At 38.5% G+C, this 17,868-nt stretch overlaps 1 protein-coding gene across 1 annotated transcript in view; it reads left to right on the top strand.

Moving 5' to 3' along the window:
- SYCP2L (synaptonemal complex protein 2 like) overlaps positions 1-17,868 on the top strand; it is a 115,589-nt gene that overhangs the window by 77,367 nt on the left and 20,354 nt on the right. Inside the window, exons 24-27 of the mRNA XM_081827528.1 lie at positions 601-707; positions 1,622-1,713; positions 4,188-4,287; positions 4,387-4,445. Of these exons, the coding sequence (XP_081683654.1) occupies positions 601-707; positions 1,622-1,713; positions 4,188-4,287; positions 4,387-4,445 (358 nt within the window). The remainder of the gene's footprint in view (positions 1-600; positions 708-1,621; positions 1,714-4,187; positions 4,288-4,386; positions 4,446-17,868) is intronic.

Below are 17,868 nucleotides of genomic sequence, written 5' to 3'. Positions count from 1 at the left end.
TTCAAAACAAAAGGCTCCAAGAGGGTAAATTTGGAAGCTCAGAGATACTAGAGGTTGGTGATTAAGAACCAGTTGGCCTGGGTTCCAATCCTGACGCTGTTGGTGTGAGCTTGAACAGGTTATTTGATCCTTCTGTTCAATATGCACAACAACAGCACCTACCTGACGTGGTTTTTGTGTGGATTACATGAGTCAATACCTGCAAATCACTTAGAATAGTGCCAGAGCCCTCATAAAACTCTGTTGCCCCCCTAGAAAAGTCCTACCTGTCATGTCCTCCTTAAAACCTCTTTTGACACCTCCTTCAGCCTGCTTCTTAGACATAATATCAGCTGCCCCAATTTAAAGTGCTGGGAAACTTTGGATGAAATGAGCCCTTGCCAGAGACTGAGGTTTGACTGGAAGCAGCTGGAAGTGCCCACCATGAGGATTCTCGGTTCCAAGCTGGCCTTGTCAGCCAGAGTCAGGCCCCCTTGGGCTTCTTTGGAGTATATCTTTGCCTCCCGACTGACTTTCCATCCTCCAGGCAGCTGATGGACTGAGCACATCTATTTTGAGCCCTGTGTTAGTTTTACTTAATGTTCTATTTTTATTGTTCAGAAGGCATTTCTACTCCATCTCTAGCAGTTGTACCAGAGAATTCGAAGAGTTCTGCTGTTATCACAGCCCTTGAAAACTTCGCTAGAGAACTGAAAAGAAAATCCGAGGTAATGGTCCACTAAAAATGAAGAGCTGGCTTGTTATGAGCTTAAAGTAACAAGTTCGTATTATTCATCAGTACTGTTGTTATCCTTCATGTGTGAAGATGCTCCTGAGGCTTTGGGGGAGGTGTATTTGCCTTAGCTATGGGTACTGATTGTAGTGCCTTTGTGAATTGTGGTTTGTATTGTAAGAAGCTGTTCGTGTCCATTTGCTACAGTGGGACCGGATGGACCTATATGGAAATCAGACTCATGGTTTGGTTTCACTGAGAGCATTCTCAGACATCGGAAGTACCAGAAAGCAATGATTCAGTCATAATGATAGGCAAGGAGGAGAGGGGGGGACCATGTGGATGAGAGAGGTGTCCAGGACAAAGATGGAGGTGGGCTTTGGGTAGATGGTCAGCTGAGTGGTGGCAAATCTGAGTACAGCTGGGCAGTGCATACGTAGGCTGTCCCAAAATCTTGTCTGCAAGATGAACTTTGGAAGCATTTCAGTTCCCTCCTTTTATGTCCTACTGTTTATAAATCCCAAAAGAGTTATTTATTAGCACATTTGAGAAAATTATCTTACCCTGACATATATTCATTTAACTAATTTGGAAAATCTCCAAAGTCTTATATTTTTTGCAATACCAATGTAAGCTAGTTTATAATGGAAATTTGTTCGTAATATTCAATATGTGTTTTGATAGCATGAATATGTTTTCCTATTTTAGCATATTGTTCTTTATTGGTACTGAACCTGAGGTAATACATAGAAAGCGTGTAGCATGTTGTCTTATCACAGTTGTTAAGCAGTAATGTTTGCTATGAATATAATGTGCTGGTAGTATCATTTTCACACAAAGCCTGAACTCCATTTATGTAGTTATGGCTAATTCAAGTGTGATCATTTTGTTACTGTTGTTATGGTTTAGCTTAGGTACAAAGGGAGTCCACTTTATTCAGAAGATGCAAAGCAAGCACCAGATTGCTTAATCCAACTTTTAAACCAGATACATCAATGCAGGTAAGTGTTGGGTTTCAAAACAAAGTCATAAAAGTGTGATCACTCGTAAACATTTGTGTCATGTCCACTGTGGTAGGGTCATGAGGACCTGAAGTTGAGCAGATGTGAGGTTTGATACATCACCTAACCTGTCTGGTTTCTAGTTCTTCATTCATAAGATGATGGGGTAAGGTCTTCCTTAAGCCTCTTCATGGTCTGCCATGGTATGATCCTAAAACACTATTTTAAAAAAATGTATGATCGAATTATGAAGACAGAGCAAGCATGGGTATATATGGAAAAATGCTGGGTAAGTGCTATGTGTCATGCATGTGCAGTGGAATATTATTCAGCTTTAAGAAGGAATGAAATTCTAACACATGCTACATCATGGATGAACCTTGAGGACGTTATGCAAAATGAAATAAGCCAGATACAAAAGGACAAGTTGTGCATGATTTCACTTATATGAGGTACTTAGAAGAGGCAAATTCCTAGAGAAGGAAAGCAGAATAGAGATTCCCAGAGGCTGAGGGAGTGGGAAATAAGTCAGTGTTTAATCAGTGTGGAGTTTCTGTTTGGATGATGGAAAAGTTCTAGAGACGGATGGTGGTGATGGTTGCATGACATTGTGAATGTACTTAATGCCACTGAATTGTCCATTTAAAAATGGCTAAAAGGGTGAATGTTACGTTATATATATTGCCACAATAAAGAGTGCTATGCCCTCGCGTGCACACATGCACACGTATGCAAACACACTCAGATGACCATGAGATGGGAAGGATAGGAAAGGTGAGTGGAGATGGGGTTCTGTGGTGATTAGAGTTAATCTGGAACCATTACAATGGAAGTGCTTCTGTAGTGGTTTTGGAAACAAAGGTTTGAATGGTATAGGGAAGGTGTGTATAGAGATTGTTCCTTGTTGGAGAAAATGGCCTGTAGATGAAGGAGGGAAAGAAAACAATGGCAGGTTGGTTAGCTTGACTGAAGGAGGAAGTTTCTTAGGGCAGAAAATATAATGTGAATAGGAATTACGATTTTTTTTTCAAACTTTGATACATGCAATGTCATTTGATTCTCAAAACAAGCCCAAGAAGGACTTTGGACTTGTAGAACTTCCACTGTCTTGTAGGGGTTACGTATTCAGCCATTTTTCATTCAGCAAATGCACACTGAGCAGCACGAGGTGCCAGACCCTGTGCTAAGTGCAGGAGAGCAGTGACAACAAGCTTTGGGAGCTTCTTGCCTTCATAGAACTTTCAGCCTAATGGAGAAGACAGACAATAAGCAAGCAAGCAAGCAGTTTATGTGGTAGTTGACACAGAATAGCAGATGTTGGAAGCTTTAGAACTAACATGTAGAGGACAGAGTTTATTAGCCAATTTCAGCTTTCAGGACCCCCTTAAGGCAAGAGAGGAGGGGAGCAAGTGGAAGTTTGGAAGTGATGGGGAGCCATGATTGGTGGTACAATGGCTTCTAGGCCAGGTCTGGCCTCTGTGTCCTTTTCCCTGGAGTCATGTCTCCTTTGCTCTAAGTATGATGTTAAAATCCCAGCTTCCTCTGGACTTCTTTTGAAAGGATAAATCAAAGTTTTCATAGTTTCTGGGGAAGAGGATGGTCATGCAGTGAGGGAAGGGAAGAAGAGATATGTGTTCTTAAAACAAAAGTTGGCAAGGATGTGGAGAAAGGGGAACCCTCTTACACTGTTGGTGGGAAAGCAAACTGGTGCAGCCACTCTGGAAAACAGCATGGAGGTTCTTCAGAAAGTTAAAAATAGAACTACCTATGACCCAGCAATTGCACTACTGGGTATTTATCCAAAGGATACAAACATAGTGATTTGAAGGGACACATGCACCCCAGTGTTTATTGCAGCAATGTCCACAATAGCCAAACTATGGAAAGAGTCCAGGTGTCCATTGACTGATGAATGGATAAAGAAGATGTCACACACACACACACACACACACGAATATTACTCAGTCATCAAAAAGAATGAAGTCTTGCCATTTGCAGTGACATGGATGGAATTAGATGGTATTATGCTAAGTGAAATAAGTCAGTTGGAAGAAGACAAATACCATAGGATTTCACTCGTGTGGAATTTAAGAACAAAACAGATGAACATAGGGGAAGGGAAGGAAAAATAAGATAGGAACAGAGAAGGAGGAAAAGCGTAAGAGACTCTTAACTCTAGGAAACAAACGGAGGGTTGCTGGAGGGGAGTTGGGTTTGGGGGGATGGGGTAACTGGGTGATGGGCATTTAGGAGGGCACTTGATATAATGAGCACTGGGTGTTATGTGCAGCTGATGAATCACTAAATTCTACCCCTGAAACTTATAATACAGTATATGTTAACCAACTTGCATTTGAGTTAAAAAAAAAAAAATAAGTCTAGAGAAGAATAAGAAGTATCCTTATAAAAAAAGGATTGTCTCTTGTTACAGTCAAGCAGTTCCGATTAAATCTGTTGCTTTTTACATTTCTCAGACTGAATAAACTACAACAGTTTCACAGTTTTGTTCTTCAAGAGCTGAACAATCTTGAGAAGGATATTCAGGCTCTGAAACACCTTGAGAAGGATGTTCTGGTAAGTGACCCCCACTTTTGGAATATTCTTTGTGACTTAAGAGGATCTGTTCCAGAGTAGAGTAACTGCTAACTACTTAAAACTTTTGTTCAATTTTAGGAATTTTGGGAAAAACAGTCTGATGATTTGAAATCATTCTGTGATCTGCAAGTGCTGAGGTATTTTTTCAAAGTATTCTTTCTAGAAGTATCTTAGTTGAAGGATAAGGGTAGTTGCTTTAGCTATATAGTATGAGTCATTGATGATGGTAAAACTGCATGTAAGTAGCTATGAAACTGCATCTTTTCAAACCAATTACTTTTGTGGCACTCCCTGAGCAAAGAGTGTATCTTAGGGTATCAGTCTAGAAGTGTAAATTTTGAAAAGCGTAAACAGAATTATACAAATGTCAGTGTTTTTGATCCAAACTGTTTTATTTTTAAGCAATATTACAAAAAAATTAAAATGAGTATATTCTGAGAAAAATATTTAGATATATACTGAATTGTGGTCTTGTAGAATATATTCTATATTAAAAAATATATAGTGTATATAAAACAGCCAATGAGTTTATCCTGCTACACATTCCTTTCAGTGTGATTACTCAGTGTGCATTCTGAGGCTGTTGCTTCTATTGGTGTAGAATACCGTCTGATTCTCTGGAGTGTAGGGAGTGGGAAAATGGAGTGTAGGGAGTGGGAAAATGCTTCTGCCCTGGGAGAAATTCTAGTGTTTTTTGTTTTGTTTTGTTTGTTTCTGCTTGAACAATTAAAAAGAATCCTGATATAAATCTGTAATGGCCTAAAGTTTTATCTGCCAGTTCAGAACCAGCTTCTGTCACAGATATCTAAGTCCAGTAGTTTTAGGAAGGCCCTTGTTCTGATCACACCATACTTTTCAAATAACAAAAAGTTTAAAATTTGAATTATCCATCCTTCTGTTACTCCAGTTAGCACAGTTAATAATAATAAGAGTAGGTAAATAGATTTTCAAAACTCTTTCAACGGATGATTAAAGGAGATATCCTTTCATAACCTCTTCACTGAGTCCGCCTGGTTGGTTGTGAAAGGCTCTCAAACTTCTTGGAATCAGGACCTCTTAACACTTTGAAAATTTATTAAGGTTCCCCAAAGAGCTTTTGTTTCATGGGTTATATCTGTGAATATTTTCCATATTAAAAATTCAGACTGAGATTTAAATATATATTTATTGTAAAATAAATATGCCAACAAATTGGACAATCTAGAAGAAATGGATTAATTCCTAAAAAATTAAAATCTTCCAAGAGTGAATCAGAAAGAAATAGAAATGCTGAAAAGACCAATTACTAGCAATGAAATTGAATCGTAGTAACAATCTTGAATTGGTAATTTAAAAACCCATACTCTGTTGATTACTACAGCTTTGTAATATAACTTGAAGTCTAAAATTGTGATGCCTCCAGTTTTGTTTTTCAAGATTGCTTAGGCTACTTAGGGTCTTTTGCAATTTCATACGGATTTTAGGATTGTTTGTTCTAGTTCTGTGAAAAATGCTGCTGGTGTTTTGATAGGAATTGCATTAAATCTGTAGATTGCTTTGGGTAGTATAGATATTTTAACAATATTTGTTCTTCTAACCCATGAACATAGAATGTCTGTTTCTTTGTATCATCTTCAATTTCTTTCATCAGGGTTTTATAGTTTTCAGGGTACAGATCTTTCAGTTCTTTGGTTAGTTTATTTGTAGATACTTTATTATTTTGGATGCAGTTGTGAATGGATTGTTTTCTTAATTTCTCTTTCTGCTTCTTCATTATTAGTGTATTGAAATGCAACATATTTCTGTACATTAATTTTGTATCTCACAACTTTACTGAATTTATCAGTTTAGTAGTTTTTTGGTGGAGTCGTTAGGGTTTTCTATGTATAGTATCATGTCATCTGCAAATAGTAAAAGTTTCACTTCTTCCTTACCAATTTGAATGCCTTTTATTCCTTTCTCTTGTCGGATTACTGTGGCTAGGACTTCCAGTACTATGTTAAATAACAGTGGTGAGAGTGGACATCCTTGTCTTGCTACTGATCTTAGCGAGAAAAATTTTCATTTCTTCCCCATTGAGTATGATGTTAGCTGTGCGTTTTTCATATAAGTCCTTTATTATGTTGAGGTATGGTCCCTCTAAACCTACTTTGTTTTTATCATGAATGGATGTTGTACTTTGTCAGATACTTTTTTTGCATCTACTGAAATGATCATATGGTTTGTATCCTTTCCCTTATTGATGTGATGTGTCACAAATATTGAACCACTGTTGTATCCCAGGAATAAATCACACTTGATCATGATGAATGCTTTTTAAAAATGTATTGCTGGATTATGTTTGCTAATATTTTGGTGAGGAATTTTGCATCTATGTTCATCAGAGAGAGTGGCCTGTAGTTCTTTTTTTGTTGTGTCTTTATCTGGTTTTGGAATCAGGGTAATGCACAATTATATGGTCAGTTAATCTTTGACAAAGGAAGCAGGAATATGCAGTGAAAAAGACAGTGTCTTCAACAAATGGTGCTGGAAAAATTGGAGAGCTATATACAAAAGAATGAAACTGGACCACTTTCTTACACCATACACAAAAGTAAACTGAAAATGGATTAAGGACCTAAATGTAAGACCTGAAACTGTAAAAATCCTAGAAAAGAGCACAGGCAGTAATTTCTCTGACATCAGTCATAACAACATCTTTCTAGATATGTCTCCTGAAACAAGGGAAACAAAATAAAAAAGCAAAAATAAACTATTGGGACTTCATCAAGATAAAAAGCTTTTGCACAGTGAAGAAACAACCAACAAAACTAAAAGACAACCTACTGAATGGCAGACGAAATTTACAAATGACATATCTGATAAAGGGTTAGTGTCCAAAATATATAAAGAACTTATACAACTCAACACCCAAAACAAATAATCCAGTTTAAAAAATGGGCAGAAGACACATGAACAGACATTCTTCCAAAGAGGGCATACAGATGGCCAATAGATATATGAAAAGATGCTCAACATCACTCATCATTAGGGAAATGCAAATTAAAACTACAATGAGATATCACCTCAGACCTGTCAGAATGACCAAAATCAAAAACACAAGAAAAAACAAATATTGGTGAGGATGTGGAGAAATAGAAGTGCAACACTGTTGGTGGGAATGCAAACTGGTGTAGCCACTGTGGAAGACAATATGGAGGTTCCTCAAAAACTTAAAAATAGAACTATCCTATGACCCAGTAATTGCAATACTGGGCATCTGCCCAAAGAATACAAAAACAATGATTCAAAGGGATATATGCACCCCTATGTTTATTGCAACATTAATTACAATAGACACTTTATGGAAGCAACCTAAGTGTTCATCAATAGATGAATAAAGAATATGTGGTATATGTATACAATAGATTATTATTCAACCATAAAAAAGAATGAAATCTTGACATTTACAACATGGATAGATCTAGAGGGTATACTGCTAAGCAAAATCAGGCAGTCAGAGAAAGACAAATACCATATGATTTTCCTCATGTGGAATTTAAGAAACAAAACAAATAAACAAAGGGAAAAAACAAGAGACCAAAAAAAAAAAAAAACGGACTCTTAACTATAGAGAACAAACTGATAGCTACCAGAGGGGAGGTGGGTGGAGAGGATGGGTGAAATAGGTGAGGGGACTAAAAGTACACTTATATTGGGGCACCTGGGTGGCTCAGTGGGTTAAGCGTCCAACTCTTGATTTCAGCTCAGGTCATGATCTCAGGATCATGAGATTGAGCCCCGTATTGGGCTCCATGTTCAGCATGGAGTCTGCTTAAGATTCTCTCCCTCTCTCTCTCTCTGCTCCTACCCTTAGCTCACACAAAAACTCTCTCTCAAAAAAAAAAAAAAATAGTGCACTTATCTTGATAAACACTGAGTAATGTATGTTGAATTGTTGAATCATTATGTTGTACACCTGAAATGAATATAACACTGTATGTTAAAACAACAACAACAAGCAAAAGTCCAGGACCAGGTGGATTTACAGGTGACTTCTAACATTTTTAAAAGATTTAATACCTATTGCTCTCAAACTATTTCAAAAAATAGAAGAGAAAGGAAAGCCTCTGAATACATTCTACTAGACCAGCATTTCTGTGATACCAAAACCAGACAAAGACATTACAAAAAAAAAGAGGACTATAGGCTGATATCCCTGATGAATGCAGATGAAAAAATCCTCAACAAAATATTAGTAAACTGCATTCAACAGAACATTAAAAGGATCATTCACCAAATCATATTGCAATAAACATAGGGTTATGTGTATCCTTTTGAATTTGTTTTCGTTTTCATTACACTTCACCAAGATCAAGTGGGATTTATTCTAGGGGTTCAAGGATGGTTCCATATGCACAAATTAATCAACAGGATATATTACATTTATAAAATGAAGGATAAAAATCATATCATCTCAGATGCAGAAAAACCATTTGACAAAATTCAGTTTCATTACTGATTAAAAACTCTCAAAAGTGGATTTAGAGGGAGCATACCTCAACATAATAAAGGCCATATATGATAAACCCACAGCTAACATCATAATGGTAAAAAACTGAGAACGTTTTCTCTAAGATCAGGAAAAAGACAAGGGTGTCCACACTCACTGCTTTTATTCAGCATAGTTAATGGGAGTCTTACACAGCAATCAGAAGAGAAAGAAGTAAAAGGTGCCCAAATTTGTAAGGAAAAAGTAGAATTGTCACCATTTGCTTAAGACATGATACTATATCCAGAAAATCCTAAAGATTCCACCAAAAAAACTATTAGAACCTATTAATGAATTCAGTAAAGTTGCAGAATATAAAATTAATATACGGAAGTCTGTTACATTTATATACACTAATAATGAAGTAGCAGAAAGATAAATTAAGAAAACAATCTCATTTACAATTAAATCACAAAGAATTAAAACCTAGGAATAAACTTAACCAGGAAGTGAAAGACCTGTACTCTGAAAACTATAAAATATTGTTGAAAAAAATTGAAGACAAAAACAAATGGAAAGATATACATGCTCATGAATTGGAAGAATTAGCATTGTTAAAATGTCCATACTACTCAAAATAACTTAACAGATTCAATCAGAATACCAGCAACATTTTTCACAGAACTAGAACAAATAATCCTAAAATTTATATGGAAACAAAAACCCTGCATAGCAAAAGCAGTCTTGAGAAAAAACAAAGATGGAGGTATGACAATCCCAATTTCCAACTATACTACAAAACTGTAGTATTCAAAAACAGTGTGGTACTGGCACAAAAATAGACACATAGATCAATGGAACAGAATAGAGAGAGCCCAGAAATCCATGCTGCTTTGGTCAATTATTTTGTCTGACAAAGAAGACAAGAATATACAATAGGGAAAAGACTATCTCTTCAATAGTGTTGGAAAAACTAGAACACGTTCTTATACCATACATACAAATAAATTCAAAATGGATTAAAGACCTAAATAAATGTGAGACCTGAAACCGTAAAACTCTTGAAAGAACACATAGGCTGTAATCTCCTGGACATCACCCTATGTTTCCTCAGACAAGGGAAATAAAAGCCAAAATAAGCTATTCGGACTACACCAAAATAAAAAGGTTTTGCACAGCAAAAGAAACCATCAGCATAATGTTAGGCAGTCTACTGAATGGAAGAAGATATTTGCAAATGACGTATCTGATAAGGGGTTAATATCCACCAAAATATATGAAGAACTTATGCAACTCCACACCAAAAAACCAAATACTCCAATTAAAATATAGGCAGAGGGCCTGAATAGACATTTTTCCAAAGAAAACATCCAGATGGCCAACAGACACATGAAAAGATGTTCAACATCACTAATTATTAGAGAAATGCAATTCTAAATCCAATGAGATATCACCTTATACCTGTCAAAATGGATAGTATCACAAAGCAAGAAATAACAGGTGTTGGTGAGGATGCGGGGGCAAAAAAAGGAACCCTCATGTACTGTTGGTGGGAATGTAAATTGGTGCAGCCACTGTGGAAAACCGTATGGAGTTTCCTCAAAATTAAAAATAGAACTACCATATGACCAGAAATTCTGCTACTGGGTCTGTAATGAAAACGAAAACAAATTCAAAAGGATACACATAACCCTATGTTTATTGCAATATGATTTACAATAGCCAAGATATGTCAGCAGCCTGTGTCCATCAATAGGTGAATGGATAAAGATGTGGGGTACACACACACACACACACACACACACCAGAATATTACTCGTCCATAAGAACAATGAAATCTGGGCGCCTGGGTGGCTCAGTTGGTTAAGCGACTGCCTTCGGCTCAGGTCATGATCCTGGAGTCCCGAGATCGAGTCCCGCATCGGGCTCCCTGCTCGGCGGGGAGTCTGCTTCTCCCTCTGACCCTCCCCCCTCTCATGTGCTCTCTCTCTCTCTCATTCTCTCTGTCTCAAATAAATAAAATCTTTAAAAAAAAAAAAAAAAAAAGAAGAATGAAATCTCCCATTTGTGAGAACATGGATGGACCTAAAGGGTATTCTAAGAGAAATAAGCCAGACAGAGAAAGAAATACCATATAATTTCTCTTGTATGTGGAATCTAAAAAACAAAACAAATCCCAAAGACGCCTAAGTATTGAGAAGAAACTGGTGGTTGTCAGAGGGTAGAGGTATAGGGGGATGGCCAAAATGTGTGAAGGGGAGTGGGAGGTACAGTCTCCCTTTTATGGAATGAATAAGTCATAAGGATGAAAAGTGAAACATAGGAAATATAGTCCACGGTATGTAATAGCGTTGTATGGTAATAGATGGTAGCTGCACTGTGGTGAGCCTAGAGTAATGCATAGAGTTGTTAAATCCACCATGTTGTACACCTGAAACTAATGTAACGTGTGTCAACTATACTTAAAAAAATGTGAAAACAATTTAAAAATAGAATTTATGACACAAAGAAATAACTCAGGATAATTTCCAATAACTTACTTTATATATGTTATGTTAAATTAACATATGTGTATATATTTATAATATATTTATTGTTTGGGAGGGTGTTTTGGTGGTTTTTGTTTTACTGGTATGGCTTTGTTCTGGGTTCCCTCTCTAAAAAGCTTGTCGTGATATATGTAGGTCACAATTCAGATGATAATGAGTCTTTTGCACTCATGGCTGAACATATTCAAAAGACTGGTTTATGAAAAATAGAACGACTAATGAAAAAAAACTTACATATTGATGTAAGTAACAGATTTTTATGAAAAATAACCAGACTTTTCAAAACAAACATGTGAGAGGAGTAGCATTATTTTGTTTTTGCAAATCTCTTAAATGTCAGGCTTCACAGAAGGTAGCTGCTTTGTCATATCTGCTTCTGAATTCAATCTGTTGTGATATCACACATCATGTAATGCAAAACTCCACTCTATATTTGTGAGAGTAAGAATGAAAAAAGCAAATGAAGTCTTAGTATTACTTACCATTATTACCAAAATAGTTTTGGACTCACAGAACCTTTGGACGCGTAGGGGTCTCCAAGAAAAGGGGTCCCTTAAAGGTCCTAAAGGTTTACACTTTGAGAACTGCTGATATAAATCCATGTTATATTAAGAATTAGGGAAGATTATACCCCTAGTCTTCTGAAACCTGGAGAATTATTTTGACTAACCCCCAGACTTTAGATAACTATCTCTTTAGTTCATACAGATTACATTGTAGGATATTAATTACTCTTTAATTTCATCTCCTTATAATAGGCCCCTTGTGTGAATTTAGAATACCTCAAAGAACAAACATTCCTCCAAAATATACATCTCCCTGGGTTTTGCCTTTGCTCTCCTCTCTTCCAGACACCTGAGGAAACCACGCTGTGGCTTGCGGAGGAGAGATGATGATGATGCTTTTAGCTCAAGCTGGGTGCTTACTGGGTACCAGGCTGGAAGTGTCTATGAGACTTAGGTTATTAAGCTTGGTTGAGATCCAGTATCTGGATCTGGTTGGTACCCAGTGTCCTTTTGGCATGTTTGCACATCAGTGATGGATTTACATATTTTGCTAGGGAATGAGAAGGACATTCCTCGGACTAGATTATTTCAGTCCCTAGTGCAGTGTTACAAGGAGGTAGGGATTTAATACGTTTTTTATTTTATTTTATTTAAATCTATTTAACCAACTGGGACAACAGGAAGTGATTCAATACTTTGAATGGTTGTCAGGAAATATCTCTACCTACTATGTAGGCTAGTAGCATTGACAGATACAATGCATGAAATAGAATCAAGTGAAAATATTAATTGCTTAGGTTGATATTCTGAATTGGCCATTGACCCTCCTCGGGTAACATCTAGTAATGCAATGATCTATGAAATAACTCTATGGTGTATATATGTACATATATGTATATTCTTATTTTTAAATTGTCTAATGTAAATGTGATGAGATGGACCAATTTCTTCCAGGCTTAATCCAGATCAGCCTTCATGAGGAAAGCCAAAGCCCAGTGTTACTACTGCATTCCTGGGGTAGGTGCAAAGGTTTACTTTGATGGAATTGGGGTGGAGGAAGTAGGCAGTAAGATACTCTAACGTTTTGCCCATGTTCCACGAAGTTTTCTCCTCTTTCACAGTATCTCCCATCCTAGAAATTATCCTTTTAGATCTGGTCTTTTCATTCAGTAAATATTTATAATTGAGTGCTTGCTCTGCAACAGGCACCATGCTAAACATGAAGATACAATGGTTAACACAGAGATCTGTTCCTGCCTCCGTAATAAAAATAAATTCCTTGAAGGAAGACAGAAAAAGACAAGTGAAGAAATAAAATAATTAAAAGTTTACTAGTGCTTTGAGGGATACTGACAAGGGGTGCTTTGGCGGAGAGTGATGGTGTGAAGTATTGGTTTCAGATAGGATGGTCATCAAAGGTCTCTCTGAGGAAGCGACATTTAAGATGGAGTTTCAAGCATAGGAAGGAACCAGACTTAGGAACAATTTAAAGCACCAGGATTGGGGAGGGGAGAACATGACATGTTTGAAAAACTGAAAGTTCTTAGCTCAGAGTGGTGTTTCGGAGGACAGTTACTTGAAATGAAGCTGGGACCATGGCTGACTCTCAGGGAAAGGCCTCACTGAGCATATTGAGGAGTTTGAATTTTATACCACAGGTGAAGGAAAATATGGGCAGGTTCTGAGCAAAGGCATTAGGGGTGAGGATAGTGTAATCTGGTTCATATTTTAAGAAAATCATCTTAGCTGCCATATTGAGACTTGACTGGAGAAGTGAGAAACAGAAGAGGGGAGGGGCACCTGGGTGGCTCAGTCGTTAAGCGTCTGCCTTCGGCTCAGGTCATGATCCCAGGGTCCTGGGATCGAGCCCCGCATCGGGCTCCCTGCTCGGCGGGAAGCCTGCTTCTCTCTCTTCCACTCCCCCTGCTTGTGTTCCCTCTCTCACTGTGTCTCTCTGTCAAATAAATAAATAAAATCTTTAAAAAAAAAAAAAAAAGAAGAGGGGAGCTGAACTGGATGGATGGCTTTGGAGATGGTGAGAAATGGGGATACTCCAGGTACATTTGGGGGCCAGATTTAATAAATCACTGACAGACGGAAGCGATGGGTGAAGGAAGGAGAAGTAAGGATGACTCCTGGGTTTCTGTTTTCTAGCAGTTGGATGGATGGTGCTGCCAGTTAGGGAGATGAGGGGAAGACTTGGGGTGGGAGGAATATGTGGGTCAAGCAGGAACTAGAGTTTATTTGTTAACACGTTAACTTTCAAATGTCTATGCACATTCAAGTTTTGATGAGAACTTGAAGTAATGAACAATTTTCCAGGAAAATATAATTTAATAAAGTGGACTCCTACATAGATGGGAGATATTCATAGAAGAAGTAGAGAGAGAGTTGATGAACTACCATGCAGATGTGTATGATTCAGGTTGTGTCACAGAGGAATTCTACTGGTCCTTTAGCAAAGGATAACTTCAGTGCTAGTGACTAAATGGGACTAAAGGGTAACTTTAGTATTCCAGCACACAGAAGAATGAAAATTCCCAAATTCTTCTTATGCCTTTTGCATTACAATGCCAAAATTCAATGAGAATTGCACAGAGAACCATAGAACAATCTCACTCAAAATAACTAAGCCAAAATACGAAGTAAAATGTTGGCAAACATCATTTTGCAGCTTATTAAAGGAATAATATGTCATGATCAAGTGAGATTTATCCAAGCAATGCAAAGATGGTTTGACATTAGGGAATCCATTAATACACTAATTGCTAATCGATCTAGGGAGAAAAATAATTATGATTCTCTCCGTATATTTCAAAAGGCATTGAAAAAATTCTACATCTGTGTTTAGATTTGCATAAACCCACATAAAACAGTCATAACTAGATATTCTGTAGTTTGATAAATCTCAGTTCAAAAGCCACTCTTACACTTAATGGAGAAACTCTAAATGCATTATTACTAAGTTCAGGACAAACCGATGAGGAGACTCAGTAAAAAAAAGATGTCAGTTCTCCCGGGGTGGAGAGCAGAGAAATCAAGCTCTTTCCTGACTCTTCTAAGAGCACTAATTCTACTTGTGAGGGCATCTCATGACCTTATGTCATCCTGATTACTTCCCCAAAGCTCTACTTCCTACATCACATGGGTGTGTGTGTGGGGGGGGCGGATTTCAGCAATTAAATGGGGTGGGGTGACACATTCCATCCATAAATAATGTCAATGGATTGACAGTTTCAGTAGAATCAAAAGTTAAGACAGTGAGGGAAGGGAGAGCAGGTGGCTTAGACCCGGCAAGTGTGGTTAGAAAATGGGATGTTGAGAATCAAGGTTTCAGAAGTGGGAAGTGTGTGATGACAAAAATATGAGAGTGCATAGCTGTGGTGGAATTGAAGAAAATGCTAGAGGTGGTGAGAAGGTGAAAGAACTGAGAAGCCAGAGCATGAAGATGGGTCCCTCATGATGGAGTTTCAGTTACTACTAAGGCTGACGGGAACCAGGGCCAGGTGAACAGAGGGGCCAGGATGACGGATGATAATTCAGATGGCTGGCATAAACATCTGCAGAGAAGTGTCTGCAGGAGAGGGAGCAATTCCTGTGTTTGGTAGTTCAGAGCAAGGAGAATACCTGCCTCTCTACCTGTCCAGGATAACAGAGAAGAAAAACTTTTAATTGACAGAACGTACTGGGGAAGGTGGTACCCTCAGAAGTCAGCCGCCTTTTAGTTAAAAGGATGAGGCAGGGAGACCTTTTAAGAAGAGGCTGAGGATACTGGGGAGCAGACTAGCGCAGAGGAGATACGTATAGGCATCATCAGGTGAGAATGTGGGTGATAATGGTCACCTTTTAGCAGTTATTAAGGCAGAGAGGGATTTGAGACAGGATGGGATTGATTCAGAGAGATTTTTTAAAAAGATTTTATTTATTTATTTGATTGAGAGTGAGAGACAGAGACAAAGCATGAGCAGGGGGCAGGAGGCAGAGAGTGAGGGAGAAGCAGATTCCCCACTGATCAGGGAGCCTGATGCCGGGTTCAATCCCAGAACCCCAGGATCATGACCTGAGCCAAAGGCAGATGCTTAAGCAACTGAGCCACCCAGGCACCCCTGATTCAGAGAGATTTTTAAATGAAGAAGTTTGTGGGGCTGCTCAGCGGGAGGCCTGCTTCTCCCCTTTCCTCTCCCCCTGCTTGTGTTCCCTCTCTTGCTGTCTGTCAAATAAATAAAACAATTTTTTAAAAGATTTTATTTATTTACTTGAGAGAGAGAATGAGAGACAGCACGAGAGGGAAGAGGGTCAGAGGGAGAAGCAGACTCCCCACTGAGCAGGGAGCCCGATGCGGGACTCGATCCTGGGACCCCAGGATCATGACCTGAGCCGAAGGCAGTCGCTTAACCAACTGAGCCACCCAGGCGCCCCTAAAAATTTTTTTTTAAAAAGGAAGAAGTTTGTAGAATTATTACTGTGAACCCTAATGCTTCCTTAGATGGTCCAGCAGCTCGTGGGGCTACCACTCCACAAGCTTTCTGACAGTGTTGAGTCCCACCGAGTAAATAAATATGGAATGTGTTGAACAACCACCAACTCTTCTGTTCTTGGATACGGTCACTGTAGAGACAGCACCCCTCTTGCTCAGTTGGGTTCTTTGAATATTTTGTTCATTCCCACAGTATTTAATAATGGGGCTTTTTATACAGCTATCAACTTGAAATTTTCTTCAATTTAGAGGTCTAAAGTAGATTCCCTAAGTAGACCATATCCAAATACATTTTCATAAGAATACAATTCCATGTATCTTGTAGTGTTATTTTTAAAAAACACATGTATTTTGTTTCATTTTATTTGAGAGTGGTTGAAGTGGGTGATTTTTAAGAACTCCAGTGTCCAAAGTTGTGCTGCTTTGTGATTTTTGACCTAGCAATTCCACTTCTAGGAAATTATCTTAATGATTAAATTAGACTGTGCAAGGATATGTACACTGGTGTGTATCACAAACAATTCTAATAAGGAGATGTTGGAAATTGCCTGAATGCCCAGCTAGAGCTTGGTTAAATAGATTGATAGATTTACATGATATGCCACATCGCCATGAAAAAGAATGGTTAGGTTAGAATAATTGACTCGGGAAGACATTTAACTGAGTCAAAAGTAAAAGCTTGTTGCAAAGCATTGTATACTACATGATTCCATTTGTTTTAATTCCGACGATAAAGCTGGCTTGGGCCACGCAGTGGTGCTTTAATGCTCTGGCTTATTCATTTTGCTTTGCTCCCAGTGGAACCCCTGAGAACTGCAGAGCTGGAATAGAACAGAATATGTTTTAGATGTGTATGTTCATTCACTTAAGAAACTGCTGGGTCTATGAGGTGCCAGGGACTGTCCTCGATGCCCATTGAAGACTAGAACGATACCCAAGAGGTCCTTGACCGCATAGAGAGTACACTTGAGTAAGATAGACAGTGAAGAGTAAACAGGTAAGAATTCATGACAGTGATAAGTGGTAAGAAGGAGAAAAGTGTGATGACAGAGACTGATGGTGTGGAAGGAGAATCCAGTCAAACCTCCCTAAGGAAGTGACATTTGAGCTAAAACTTGAAGGGTGGGAGAGCAGGGAAGGGTATTTCAGAGGGAATGGCCAAGACCAATGTCCAAGGCCATAAGCAGCTTGATATGTTCTAGGAATTCAGTGAGGGCCAAACAACAGGAGTGAGGGCAGAGTAGTATAAGGAGGTTGGGGGTGTGCTGTGTGTGGTGGTGGTGATGGAGGTCACCTTATGGGCTGTGGAAGGATTTTCTTCCAGTGGCAGTGATCGTTGTCATGGTAAAGGACTACTTTGAAGGCCCTCTGCGTATGTGTTGGGGTGGGGTGTTGGATGATGCGGGCAGGTGTAGAGGGAGCCGGAAGGGTTGCTGATGAGTTGTGTAGTGGGAGGGGTGAAGGGCGACTTCCAGAGTTGGGGTTTGAGCAACCTGGTGGAGATTGGTTTCACCTAAAGAGATAGGGAAAGGTCTGCTTTAGCTGGTAGGGTGAAGGAGAGGATGTGGATAGACATTA

Source organism: Leptonychotes weddellii, chromosome 8 (assembly GCF_054177405.1).
Source record: "Leptonychotes weddellii isolate Sample4059 chromosome 8, ASM5417740v2, whole genome shotgun sequence".
Classification (NCBI taxonomy): Eukaryota; Metazoa; Chordata; class Mammalia; order Carnivora; family Phocidae; genus Leptonychotes; species Leptonychotes weddellii.
This window is presented reverse-complemented; position numbering and strand designations above follow the sequence as displayed.